At 53.1% G+C, this 13,166-nt stretch overlaps 1 protein-coding gene across 1 annotated transcript; it reads left to right on the forward strand.

The window, feature by feature from the left end:
• The first annotated feature begins 381 nt into the window (after window positions 1-381).
• Window positions 382-8,553, forward strand: Ppp1r32 (protein phosphatase 1 regulatory subunit 32). The gene is made up of 14 exons (XM_041662183.1): window positions 382-416; window positions 514-607; window positions 1,019-1,154; window positions 1,559-1,676; window positions 1,920-2,073; window positions 3,443-3,571; window positions 4,094-4,157; window positions 4,472-4,578; window positions 4,949-5,008; window positions 5,115-5,201; window positions 5,431-5,544; window positions 5,622-5,716; window positions 7,871-8,035; window positions 8,484-8,553. The coding sequence occupies exons 1-14, from the start codon at window positions 391-393 to the stop codon at window positions 8,551-8,553; spliced, it is 1,419 nt and encodes a 472-aa protein (XP_041518117.1). The 5' UTR covers window positions 382-390.
• Window positions 8,554-13,166: the final 4,613 nt, after the last annotated feature.

Below are 13,166 nucleotides of genomic sequence, written 5' to 3' on the forward strand. Positions count from 1 at the left end.
GTAATGTGTGTAAAGAGCTTAACACAGATTTGGTTGGAGCAGAACATAGTAAACATTAATTTACCAAGAGGCATAGGAGTGTGATCTGGGTCCACCCACGTGGAATCTTAACTGGGTTAATTTTTTTTTTTTTTTATTTTGAGACCTCTGGCTGGCCGAGCTGCTCTGCTTGTCTAAACCTCTTGTTCCCCAGCAAAGAGAAGATAATAATAGCTACCTGGAAGAGCCGGGAGGAGGATGGAGATAAAGGATGTAAAGTGTCTGGTGAGAAGTGGGTACTCTATAAATGGGAGCAATTGTCCAGAGTTAGCTTTTATTTTCTGTCAGTTAAGACATGGTCTTGTGCAGGCAGCTGGGGCCAGAGCCATGAGGAAGAAAGAAGTCTGTGCCATGCCTGGCGCTCCTCTCCTGGACAGGTCAGCCCCTCACTGGGCCATGGTTTGAGAAGGGCTTCAGAGACTTGGGACGCTGTTGCTAGGTGCTGGTTGCTAAGCAACACTCTGTTTCTTCTAGCTTGGCCATCTCCACCTCAGGAGGGCCGGCTTCTCTTGAGCAGCTCCTGCCTCCTGTGGCCTCTGCCGACCTCAGAGCCAACTGCAGAGGGCAGGTGAGGGTGGGGCCTACTGTCTAGGGTCCCAGGAGAGCACAGGGAACTTCCAGAGGGAGGGGATTGGAGAAGGAATTGAGTAAGAGATGGGGGTGCCTCACAGGAGAGAAATTACCAGGTAGGCAGTCATCTGGTCATGGACTCCCTAAAACACACATTGTGTGTGTGGGGGTGTCAGACCAGAGCACTGGGATTCAGATACCCCAGGTCTGAACCCCGGGCTCCTGCCTCTTCTTAAGAGCTTTGGCACCCAAGTTTCTTGGCTCTAAAATGGGGGTTTTTGAAAGCTGGTATGCGATAAGCCAGTGTGAGCGGAAGATGGGTTGACTCTTCCTTTGGCTTGGGGTCAGCATCCTTCTGGGGTTGGAGCCTGGGATCAGGACTCCTGAGGGCCTCATGGTTTCTTCTCAGGCCCGCGGGGCTCTGCCCCACAGCACCATGATGGGAAAACTCCCTCTCGGGGTTGTCTCTCCTTATGTGAAAATGAGTTCGGGGGGCTGCTCTGACCCTCTGAAGTTTTATGCTACCAGCTACTGCACAGCCTATGGTGAGGACCCCCTCTGTGGGAGCTACCTTCTGGACCCCGGGTGGGAAGAGAGGCCAGGAGCAGCACAGTTTCTAGGCCAATCCTACCAGTGACCTGCCACACTGAGCTGGCCTGTTATTCCCTGAACCCCAAAACTCGTGCTGTCAAGCTGGCCTTGTCTAGCCGCCCCCTCCCTCATCCTGTCACCGCAGTGAGTCTGCCACATGGTTCTTGTATCCCCACGCCATTGAATTTGTTTCCTGTCCTCATTGTCCTCTGAAGTGTCAGGCCTACTCAGCTCCCATCACCTGGGATGTTGGGTATTCCCCCAGCTTGGTGGGTCCTAGGGGACGCTGATCCGGCCTGGAAGCCACTCCTCCCCTTCTGATGACCTTTGGTCCTGTCTTGGTCTTGCCCCCTGGCAGGTCGGGAGGAGTTCAAGCCCCGAATGGGGAGCCATGTAGGTACAGGCTACAAATCCAACTATCGGCCTCTGGTCTCCTACCAACCCCATCTGGATACCCTGGACAATCCAGCCATAGGGTACAGTTTCCATTACCCCTTTCCTCCCACCTCCGTCCTGCTGAATCTTAGCTGTCAGAGATGTCATTTGCCCCAGGCTCCAAGGCAAGGCCTCAGTGGCTCTGGGCTCGCTGCCCAGTTGAAATGCTTGGGAGAGAGATGGGAGAGATGGAAGCTTCTGGGAATGAGTCATGCAGTCCTCAGCCCCAGAACAAAGGCAGATGGCACCAGAGGTCCTAGCTCTTGCTTCCTCCTACCCCTTAGGGAACAGATTCGTGACACTTCCAAGTCTGTGACCAGTCAGAGCTACTGTCCCCTAGAAGTGCCTGATGGCAAACACCCCATGCCCTGGAACCTGTACCAGACCACCTCTGGCTATGGGCGAGAGAAGCTCAATACTGGACCACTTTCCAAGGAGGTCAGTGCAGGGCCTGTGCGGGGAAGGAGTGAACCCCAGGATGTGTGCAGGAAGGTGGGGAGGGGGGTTCTTTCTAGCAAGCAGGAGCAGCACCTCCAACCATTGCACAAACCCGAGATGACGAAGTCTAGGGTGAGGGACCACCCCCAGTGTGATCTTATCTTCACATGCTATCCCCACTGCCCCTCCACACCCTCACCTCTACTCTAGCCTCACAGAGACCAGTATCCTATCCATATGTTCAAACTCATTGCCACCGCTCTCACTGCCTCTCCCTCACTGTCAGCACCCCCATCTGCTTTGCTTCTGTCGTCGTTATTAGCATCATTCAAGTCACCACCGTGGTCATGAGGACAGGTATTCATTCGTCCAACCAATCTGTTCTGAACACATTTTAAGTTTGGAGGGAGTGTGCTTAGGCTGTAGGTTCGTGGGTTTGGTGCTTGCCTAACACTCATGAGGCTCTGGGTTCCATCCCCTGGCACTTCAAAAATCAGGCCTAGTGCCGTTTACCTGGAATCCCAGCACTGGGGAGATGGAGGCATATCCTTAGCTACATATCAAATTTGAGGCCAGCCTGGACCACACGAGACCGAATCTCAATGCTAATAATGATGATGGAGATAAGACTCAGAGATTGAGTGTGCACTGCTCTTCTAGAGGATGCTGAGTTCAGTCCCCAGCACCCACATCAGGAGACTCATAACTGTCCGGAACTCCAGTCCTGGGGTATCTGATGCCCTCATCTGGCCTCTGTGGTCTACATGCAATATACACAAGCACAGGCACAGAAAATACTAACAAATCTTGTAAGCCGACACACGAGAAGAGGGCGCCAGATCTCATTACAGATGGTTGTGAGCCACCGTGTGGTTGCTGGGAATTGAACTCAGGACCTCTCCAGCCCCACTAATAAATCTTTTAAGATTAAAATAAAATTTAAAAAACCAGAAGGGGTAAGAGCAGAGGAAAATGCATCATGGGAGGAGAGATGAAGTACACACCCAAGATGGGAAAGAGGTTCCCATGGAGACACTGGGCAGGATTCAAGAGATGCAAGCATTCCTCTAGCCAAAGCTATCAAAGGGATATGTGCTCCAAGCAGTATATCAATGCAAAGGCCACAAGGCAGGAGTCTCTGGTTGAGGGGTCCAGCAAGGAGTTGTGTGCCTATAGCAGCTTGAGGACCCAGAGTCCCCATGAGAGTCACTCAGAGCAAGCTGTTGCAAACTCTGATCCAGGAGAGCCCACTGCCTTCATGGTAATCGAACCACACAGACTGCCATGAAGGTGCTCTGTAGAAATGGAGGTTAGAAAGTGATTGACATTTCTACACCCGCAGGATAACCACTTGTGTTCCCTCCTCCAGGTTAAGAAGGTCCATTTCGATACCCAGGATCATGGACCTCAGACCATCACAGGACTGGAGCCCAAGGAGGTTCCCCTGCTCCACCAGCAGCAGGGCAAGGGCTCTGTGGAGTGGGAGAACTCGCACTATGTGAGTGGGCCGGAATGGGAAGGAGTGGGGGGCCACACCAGCCTCCTCCCCCTGCAGAGGCTGGCCCTGTGATTACTCTTTCAGGGAGCTACGGCACGTGGGCTCCGGTCCTGAGGAACATTGCAAAGAGCAAGGCATTTTCAATTTGGTAGTTACCGAACTGTATCAAAGTGGCCACCATACCCTGCCCTGTCCCATGTGCCCCAGCTTATATGTATTTTCTTCCATCAGCTTTTCCCACTTCACCATGACCCCCTTGCTTCTGTCTGAGTTCCTCGGGGTCATTTCCAGGAACTCAGCATGGTGTGTGACTTGGAGTTTTCATGGAGGCATTCAGGACACTGCCATGCCTCCTCCTCAGGCATATCAGACGGGTATCATATCAGAGTGTTGTGCTAGTCTCCTCCTCCCAGGCCCACTGGGAGGTCACACACCCAAAGAGCTACCACTACCGCCATGGAATGTCTGCCCTCCATCCTGGCCACTGTGTGTGTCCCTATTGCCCCACCTTGTATGTTCCAGGGTCCACGCTTCATGGCTTCCGAGTACAATTCCAAGTATATCAAGGAAGCTCCAAACCATTCAGGTAGGCCTTCTCAGCTTGGCCTTCCTTCTCCAACCCCTAGGGAAGACTCCAGGGGGATTAGAGCTAGTACAGTTCTCAAAAGCCACCAGGGGAGAAAGAAGGACAGACATATTGGTGGCTTGAGGGAACCATGTCCTGATTTCAGAGCTCTGGCCTGCTGCTGTAGCAGAGTCTGTAGGGCCTGCCCACAGCTACTCCTGGCCTGTCAGTGCCCATTTCCTTCTCTTTTCCTGGCCTGGACCCTGGAACCTATCCCTTTCCTGCTGGGACACTGAGGCGGCCCCACAAAGCTCAGACAACTCTGCCTATTGCAGATCTCTTGCTCAAGAAGACGATTGGTTCCAAAGAAGAGACTGGCTTCACTGAAGAGTCAACCAAGAATCCCTTCCAGCCGCCCTCACAGGCATATCCTGGGGACCCCGTAAGTGTAGTCTCAGAAGCATTGAAATTCCCAATTCTGGGGGAGGGGCTGTGGTTACGTTTTAAACTCCTGACACAAAGGCCTCCAGTCACGTATGGAGTGGAAGACATGGACCGTGGTTCAGAATCCCACTTTATAGATGAGAATACTGAGGTCCAAATAGGTCCAAGAGGTGAGGCCAAGGTCACTTCCCTTCTGGCTCCCATTCAGGACCTTGGGGTTGGTCATTCCACTGAAACTCTACCTGTTCCTCAGTTGTCTGTACAGAACCCTTCTGCATTCTTGACACAGTGGGGGCTGGAGTCAGAGTGTGGGAGCCAGGAAGGACAAGGAAGGTTAAGCTGATCTCCCAGTGTGCACCCCTCCCCAGGTCCCCCACCCAGGACGGAGCATCACCAAGTCGGACTTCCTCCCTATAAGTCACCCTCAGGTAAGCTCTGTGCTCTTGGGGGTCCAGGGCTGCCTGTGAGGAGGACAATTACATCCGGCTTAGAATTGCGAAGGGATGGTACCCACAGATGCTCTGCTCCCTTCAGGGAAGTGAGTTTCTCCCTGTGCTGTCCAGAGGCTCTGATCGGGACACAGGATACAGCCGAGTGAATGAAAGGATCTTGAACCCCAGAGTGAGTGACAGGGGCCCAGCAGGGAAGAATGGGGACAGGCAGAATATCTGGAGAGGTGGGTGAAGGGTGTCTCGAATGGAGTGTAAAGTGGGGGCCTGGGCGGAGTGGCGTGTTTTGAAACACAGAATGATTTGGCAGGGGTGGAAGCACCCTGCCCGTCCTTCCTCCACCGTATGAACTCAGCCAGCCACCCAGCCTCCCATCTTGTCTGTGGCTCTGCTCCCTACAGATGCCTGCTCCAAGCCCACAGCCTGCCAGCATGAGCCACAGGTCCTACCAGCCGCCCCAGCGGATGCAACAGACAAACGTTGCCCTGCTCGGCAGGGAGTCTGTGGGGAACAAGGTAACAGTGCCACACCCATCCCTGCCCCTAACTATGCTCCTGAGTCCTGACCATCCCCCTGTCTCCATCTCTTGCAGGAGCCCACAGGGTTCACTATTAACAACCCCAGCTACGTCCGGAGCTCCTATGAATCGGACAGAGACCAACGGTACCTGACTACCTACAACCAAGGGTAAGGCTCCCTTCCAGGCTAAGAGCTGAGATCTGTTTGACAGACTGCAGATGAGGCAGAGCAAGTCACGAGGTCACAACCTCTGGACGGAGAACCAAGACCCACACTAAAGTCTTCCCCACACAGACCGTCAGCTGAACATCGCGTGCCAGCCCTTCACAGGGAGAGTGGTCTTTAGGGGGCATGTGGAAATTGAAAGCAAAGGGAAGCAGGCAGCGATGGGCTGTTATGAGGCCAGCTGTCCTGTGGCAGAAACTCTGGACAGCAGCGTAAGGCACACAGCTCTCTGCTGTCCCCACCTGAGGAGAGCCAGGACAGTCACACCCCAGGCCCATTAGTCACTAGTTAGAAAGCTGTCCCCAGGGTGACATTAAGCTTCATGGGGGCTCCTTGCTCAGGAGATACAGGTTCTAGCAACTTAAGGGGAGCTCTCACACAGACAGGCAGAACAAGATACTAGGACCAGACTGCTGGGCTCGGGAAGAGTAGGCGAATGCAGGAGTCTCAGCAGCCAAAACATCAGTCTCTAAGGCATTGCCTCCATCCGATGCCGGTCAGCTCAGTGCTTCCTCAGCAGGTGAGCTAGGAGCTGGGACTCAGGCCTGCAGGAGGCTTCCAGGGGAAGGCAATCCAAAAGCCATGGGTGCAGGGGCCTTCAGAGGCCAGGGTCAGGTGGCGAGGGCATCTAGGAGCAACAAAAAGGAAGTAGTATATTTTAAAAAGATTTATTTATTTAATATTATACAGTGTTCTACCCGCATGCATGCCTGCACACCAGAAGAGGGCACCAGACCTCATTGTCAATGGTTGTGAGCCACCACGTAGTTGCTGGGAGTTGAACTCAGGACCTCTGAAAGAACAGGCAGTGCTCTTAACCTTGGAACCATCTTTCCAGTCCTCCTTTGTTTTTTTGAGACAGTCTTGCTATGTGGCCTTGATTGGCCTGGAACTTTCACTGTAGACAAGGCTGGCCTAGAGCTTGTGGCAAGAACTCCTGTTTTTGCCTCCCAAGTGCTGGAATTACATCTTTATTAGCTCACTCCAAAAGGAAGTGCTTTTGGGGGATAGAATCCTAGAGCTGGGAAAGCCGGGTTTCCTCCCCGCACTCCTCTCACACACAACGGCCCTCCGACACCTGAGTATTCCAGGTTCCTCTGGCTTGTCAGGTTTCCCTTGTCCTGCTCCTGTTCTGGGGTACTTCCTGTTTTCAGAGTCCTGACTGAGGGCAGATGCTGGCCTAGGCCCTGGTTGGCATGATCACATCGGTGATGTGGTTAGTGGAGAGGAGGAACAGGAAGCCGGGACAGGGGGTTGCTTTAAGAAGATGGCATTGGAGTCTAGATTGCGAAGTTCTCTGACTGAGGACCAGCCAGCAATAGAGGTCTGAGCTGGAAGAGCCTTTGGTGCTTTCTGAGCTAAATTACCCTTGGGCTTCAGCTTGGGAGCTCAGTAACTTCTCTCCTTCCCATAAGGGTGATGGGGGAAAGGGGAGCACTTTGGGTGTTGGGAGACAAAGATCTGTCCCTCTTTAGATGACCACTCAGTTTTTGAGGCCCCAGTAGGCCCCCCCCCTCAGGCTATAGCCTTTCTGCAAGTCCCTACATCTGCCCCCGTTACCTGTCAGGAATTCTTGCCAGGTGTCAGGCACTCTGTTTCTTGCTGGGTTTCCCAAAGCTCCGAGGGGTTGAAATCTCTGATTTCCAAATGGACCTATCAGCAGCATCCTGGCATTCGTCTTCAGAAGCCAAGGGTGGGGGCCAAGTCTTCCTCATTTTGTGTCTCACAACCTGGCCTAGGGTTCAGTTCTCTTGGCTGAAGGAGGGGAGTCAGAGGCTTAGGGGAGACTGGTGGGCAGGTTCCTCCCTGGCTTCTGGCAGGGCCACAGATGGGAAGGCCACAGATCCCGTCCTTTGCTCTCCACACCTGTCTCAACTCTGGAATGAAGCAGAGGAGCTCGGCTCCAGGAATGGGGACAGGCTTTCTGAGTGAGAATGTCCTTGGTGGACAAAGGCTCAGGCACGACAGGCAGAGGAGAGACATGGACAGAGGCGAGGGGACTGGAGAGGTCCAAGGCCCAAGATCTGTTGGCAGTGAAGGGTGGGACAGGCCTCAGAAAGAAGTGAGCGGTGATCAAGGACCTACGCACTACCTTAGGTACTTCGAGAACATCCCCAAGGGACTGGACCGAGAAGGCTGGACTCGAGGTGGCATCCAGCCCCAGAAAACAGGAGGCTATGCCCTCAACGAATCTATTACCCGAATGGACACCACTCCGAACCCCACAGAGACCCTGCGGCAGCTGCACCCTCATGTGGGAAGGTAGCATGCCCCACAGCTCTGCCTCTGTACCCTTTTCTCACTTGGCAGCCTCCTCCAGGCTGGCTCAGCCCTATCCCCTACCTGTTGTGCCTGTGAGGCCGTTTCCTCTGGCTGGTCTTGATTCTAGATTCTGATTCCTGGCCTCCTACCTGCCCAGATTCTTTTCCTGGCTCCTTCCTCTGCATGTCTCCCTTCCTCCATGGTGTCGGGGGGCTGTGGAAGATGGATTTAAAGATAAATGAACTGTGAGCCTGCCCCTCCTGTCCCGCTGCTCAGTTCTTCAAAACCTCCACTTGGACAGGAAGGGCTGGTCCAGGTGGCAGGCAGAGATTGTCTGTGGTTTGGTTGCCCTTGTCTGGGCCTTGCGTGCTCTTGGGATCTCAGGGAAGGAGGCAGAGGTCATAAGCCTGGTCACCCATCCTTCTAGCAGCTTCCTTTCTTCCTACAGAACCTTGACTTCGATTGACCTCTTCTATCGAGACACTCCTCATAGCAACCGCTACACGGCTACCAGCTGAGTCTTGAGGGGTAAGGGGACAGGATACCCTCCTGCCCACTCCCCAGGGGAAGGCCTCACTGTCCAGCTTCTTTCCCAAGCCCTGGGTTGAGTTAGACTTTGAGGGATGGGAGTCAGGACGGCCTTTGTTTCTTCTGGAGAGTGTTCACAATCACCCTAGGGCCCCCCTCAGACCTTGTCTTTGTTCCTTCTGCCCAGGTTTGTCGTGATGGGACAAGCTGCTTTCCCTATGCTCCCCAACCACCCCCCCAAGTTACTTTCCTAAGGAAATAAAGAACACTGAATCAGCACAGTATTGCAGTTATTGTGGGACAGGGTGGTGCTGGGCAAAGGTATTGAGCTGGGGTGTGTCTGGGTAGAGGGTTCAGGGCCAGATTTGGAGCCAGGGGACTGGTTGGAGCATCTGAGTCACAGTGGCTCCACAAACAAGATGCATCAGTGTTTCCTGCCCTGTTGAGATAAGCCCCTCAGCTCGTGCTGTCTAGGATAGTGACCAGTCAGGTCAGGGTGGAGGTGGGCTCCAGGGGAGGGGCAGAGGGCAGGTGGAATGAGGGACCAGTTACTGAATTACCTCTCTAAAACAGGAGCACAGATTAAAGCAGGACTTTGGGGGTCCCACTGAGAGCCTCAGAAGGGAGAAATATATAGGGGTAGGCCAGGAAAATGCCAGAGATGGAAAGGGCTCTGTGATGGATGGGCAGCTAGATGCAAGCACAGGTTGAGAGCTGATGGCAAAGGCTGGCTCTCCCTCCAGCCAGGCAGCCAGAAGAAAGCGCCGTCTTTTATGAGGACAAGAACAAGTTGTTTGTTAGAGGGACGCCCCACTGAGCACAGTCCCCAATGAGCAAATGTGTGGGAAGATGGGGCACCTGGTCCTCAGAGCTCCTCGCCTGCAAGGCAGAATCTAGCAGGCTCTCAGCACCCGCTGTCACTCAGCCAGGTGTTTGCTCAGTGCACAACTGTGCAACTGTATGATGTGACTCTATCAGCAACAACTGCTCACCTCGGGAGCCTAGGTCCTAAAGAGGTGTGGAAGTTCTAGGGGTCCCGGAGGGCAGTCACATGGCAGCAGTACAGAACTTGGGGGTATCCTCCCAAAGCCCGGGCTGGCATGAGGAGGGCATGGCCACTCAGGGCCCATCAGCCATTCACTACCCCTGTATGCTCTTGTGTTTCTCAGCGGGTATTTATGTTGCAGTTTTGCTGGCTCTGGAGCCCAGCTGTACCCAGTGCAGTCCTGTGTAGCAGGTCTGGGGGCTGTCCATAGCCTGGCAGGGGTTCCATGTGGGCTGTGGGAGGCTCCAGCTGGTCCCAGGGTTGGAGGAGGGGAGTTAGGGACACATAGTCTCTGGGCTCTAAACACAGCCAGAATCAGGGACCAGTAACAGGCTCACAGGCTGTGCGTGGGGACTTGCTGGTCCATGGCCTACAACATTAGGGGTGAGTCACCAACCCAAGATAGTCCTGGGTCTCAACAATGTCTTGTCATAACTTCATAGTGAGGTGAGGGCATCTACCATTCATCTAGCCCCTCCCTGCTCAGACACACACACACACAGTCAGCACAAAAGCACACACAAGCAGTTAAAAAGGACACAGAACCCTGAAGACATCCATATACACAGGCACATCTCTGCCAACAAAATGCAACAGTTACACACTTGGGCACGGTGCACGTATGTGAGGATCACTAGTGAGGTGGAAACAGGAGGATCAGGAATTTAAGACCATCCTCAGATACGTGAGCCAGCTGGACTACATGAGACCTTGCTTCAGGAAAACATTTTTAAAAAGGCAATAACAAATAATGCGGACACGTGGACAACAACCTGGAAACACAAGAGGAACATGTACACATTATATGGATGTTCACATGAGCACCTACGATGCTTATATGTGCAGACACGTGCACATTTAGACACAGTGATGACCAAAGACACGGGTATGCAGACATATGAGAATAGACATGTAAGGGGTGGGGGAGATGGCTTAGTTAGTAAACTGTTGCATAGGCATGAAGACTTGAGTTTGGATCCCCAACACCCATGGACAAAAGCAGCCATGGTGGCATGTGTCTTCGGTCCCAGTGTTGGGAAGGCAGACAAGAGATCCCTGGAGCTTCTGGAGACAGACTGACTGAAACCATGAGCGTTGGGTTTGGTGAGAGACTCTGTCTTAAAAAAACAAGTTGGGGCCAGGTGGTGGTAGCACGCGCCTTTAATCCCAGCACCCAGGAGGCAGACGCATGTGAATATCTGTGAGTTTGAGGTAAGCCTGGTCTACAGAGCAAGTTCCAAGACAGCTAGGGCTATTAAACAGAGAAACCCTGTCTCGAAAAACCTAAAAACAAAACAAAACAAACAAAAAAAACTCCCCTCACATATTAAGGTAGACATTCAAGGTAAAACTCTACCCCTCCCCCAAGCATGAATGTACATGCATGTATGCACACACACACACACATAAAACTCTACCCCTCCCCTAAGCATGAATGTAACTGCATGTATGCACACACACATACATAAAACTCTACCCCTCCCCCAAGCATGAATGTACATGCATGTATGCACACACACACACACACACACACACACACACACACACACACATAAAACTCTACCCCTCCCCAGGCATGAATGTAATTGCATGTATGCACACACACATACATAAAACTCTACCCCTTCCCAGACATGAATGTACATGCATGTATGCACACACACATATATACACACAAAAAATGTGCATATAGCAACTTGTATAGCAAACACATACACACACAGACACACATGTACACCCACACACATTCACTCCCCCAACCCTACTTTCTGACTCTCTTTCCCCATGAGTGTCACTTTACGGCTCATGTTGCCTGCTTGTTCTATTATTCCTCTACCTGGCCCAACAGGGGACCTGGTGTCGGTGTCAGAGACAGTGGAGTCTGATAGCTCTCCTTGTTCTGGGCCTGCATGCCCAGTTTCCAGGACGCATGAGGTGAGGCACCCAGTGATGATTCTTGAGCGGGGGCTGTGGATTCTGCCTCTGAGGAAGGGTGAAGAACACTGTGTGACCCTGAGTTTCTGTTTCTACGTACAGCAGGGACTGCAGCCTGTAGACAGTCCAGGGGTCCTTGTTCAGGAACTCTGTGAAGACGAGGTCTAGGTACTGGGAGCAGGAAGGATGTCTAGAAAGGGTCAAGACTGAACCATGGTGGTGGTTGTAGAGTCCCCCCTGGTAGGCCTGAGTTGTCTCAGGTCACGTAGTCATCAGGGATGTGAGTAAGACACACTGGTAAGGAGTGGAGTTGGAACCCTTCAGTGGCAGCTATAGCCTGGGAGGGTGACTCCACCCCAAGTCAAGCTTGCTCCCTTAGAGACCTTTGCAATGGGTCTATGGAAGCTGAGGTCTAAGAGGGCAGTGAGTGATGGGCAGAGCCTGGGCCATGGCTAGGGCCTTAGAAATGGGCACTCTGGAGAAGGCGGGCTGCTCAGATCTGAGGACCTTGCTCATGGTCCTCCATATTCATCTCCTGGTGGGTTAAGACTCAAGCAGGGGCCACAAACAACATCTGTCTTGTTCACAGCTCACACACCAGAGCCCAGCACAGTGCTGTCTAGAATATTTGGAAGAACGTGGTGAATATAGGTGGATGGATGGATGGATGGATGGATGGGTGGGTGGGTCGGTGGGTGGAATTACACTGTCTGCCTATGGAAGTACCAGATGTGGGTTTCTGGGTGTCACCTGCCCTGACTACCATGGGATGTTCGCTAGCAGGCCTCTACTGTGCCACCTGCCTAGCCACATTGGCTGTGACCCTCAGGATGTCATCCATCCTCTCTGACTGATCCTAGCCTCCCAGCTGATCCTGTTGGGGTAAAGGGACCATATATTCCAACCCAGAGGGTGAGCAGTCCGTCTGTCTAAGCAGGCAGGAAGGCTGTCCCTCAGCAGGGCTGGGTTCCAGCTGTTCCCAAGGTCACACACTGTCAGACCTTTGTGACAGCTGACTACTGTAGATCTTCCATAATGCTTCCTTCCCCACACCATAGATATCTTAGAGAAGGTTCTAGGGGTGCCATGCTCATGATTAACCTTTATTAAGCTCCCACGGCTTGCCAGGTGCTGAGAATATTCTATGGGCCTCCCCGCTCTGAAGTTAGAGCACAGAGCGTCTCCCTGTGGGGGCACATTGAGGACACATGTAGGCAGCGCGGTGACGGCATTGGGGTGGGGGTGCAGTGTAGGGCAAAGAGGGAGTGAAGCTGGGTCAGGCCATACCTCTGACGCACAGGGACATGTGTGAGGCTGTTGCCAGTCATAGCAGCATGGCAGCTGATGTTGACAGGTACCATCTGGCCTGGAGCACGTGATGACACAGAACCAGCAGCTCACGGGCTTGACAGCTGGCCAGCTGGGAAAACAGGGCTCCCAGGAGAGTGGAGTGGGGAGGTGTTGTTCAAAGGCATCTGCCTGTGGGAACTGGAGGCTCTGGGCGGGTTGGGGGCTGAGGATGGTGGGCATGACACATACAGGCAGATGGAGTACATGAAACTTCTCCGATTTCCTCTCTGACCATCTGGAGAGCCACCCATTCCCCAGGAATTGTTCCCCAAA

This window comes from Microtus oregoni, unplaced genomic scaffold (genome assembly GCF_018167655.1).
Source record: "Microtus oregoni isolate MIOR12 unplaced genomic scaffold, Mior012 000012F_ref0000307, whole genome shotgun sequence".
Classification (NCBI taxonomy): Eukaryota; Metazoa; Chordata; class Mammalia; order Rodentia; family Cricetidae; genus Microtus; species Microtus oregoni.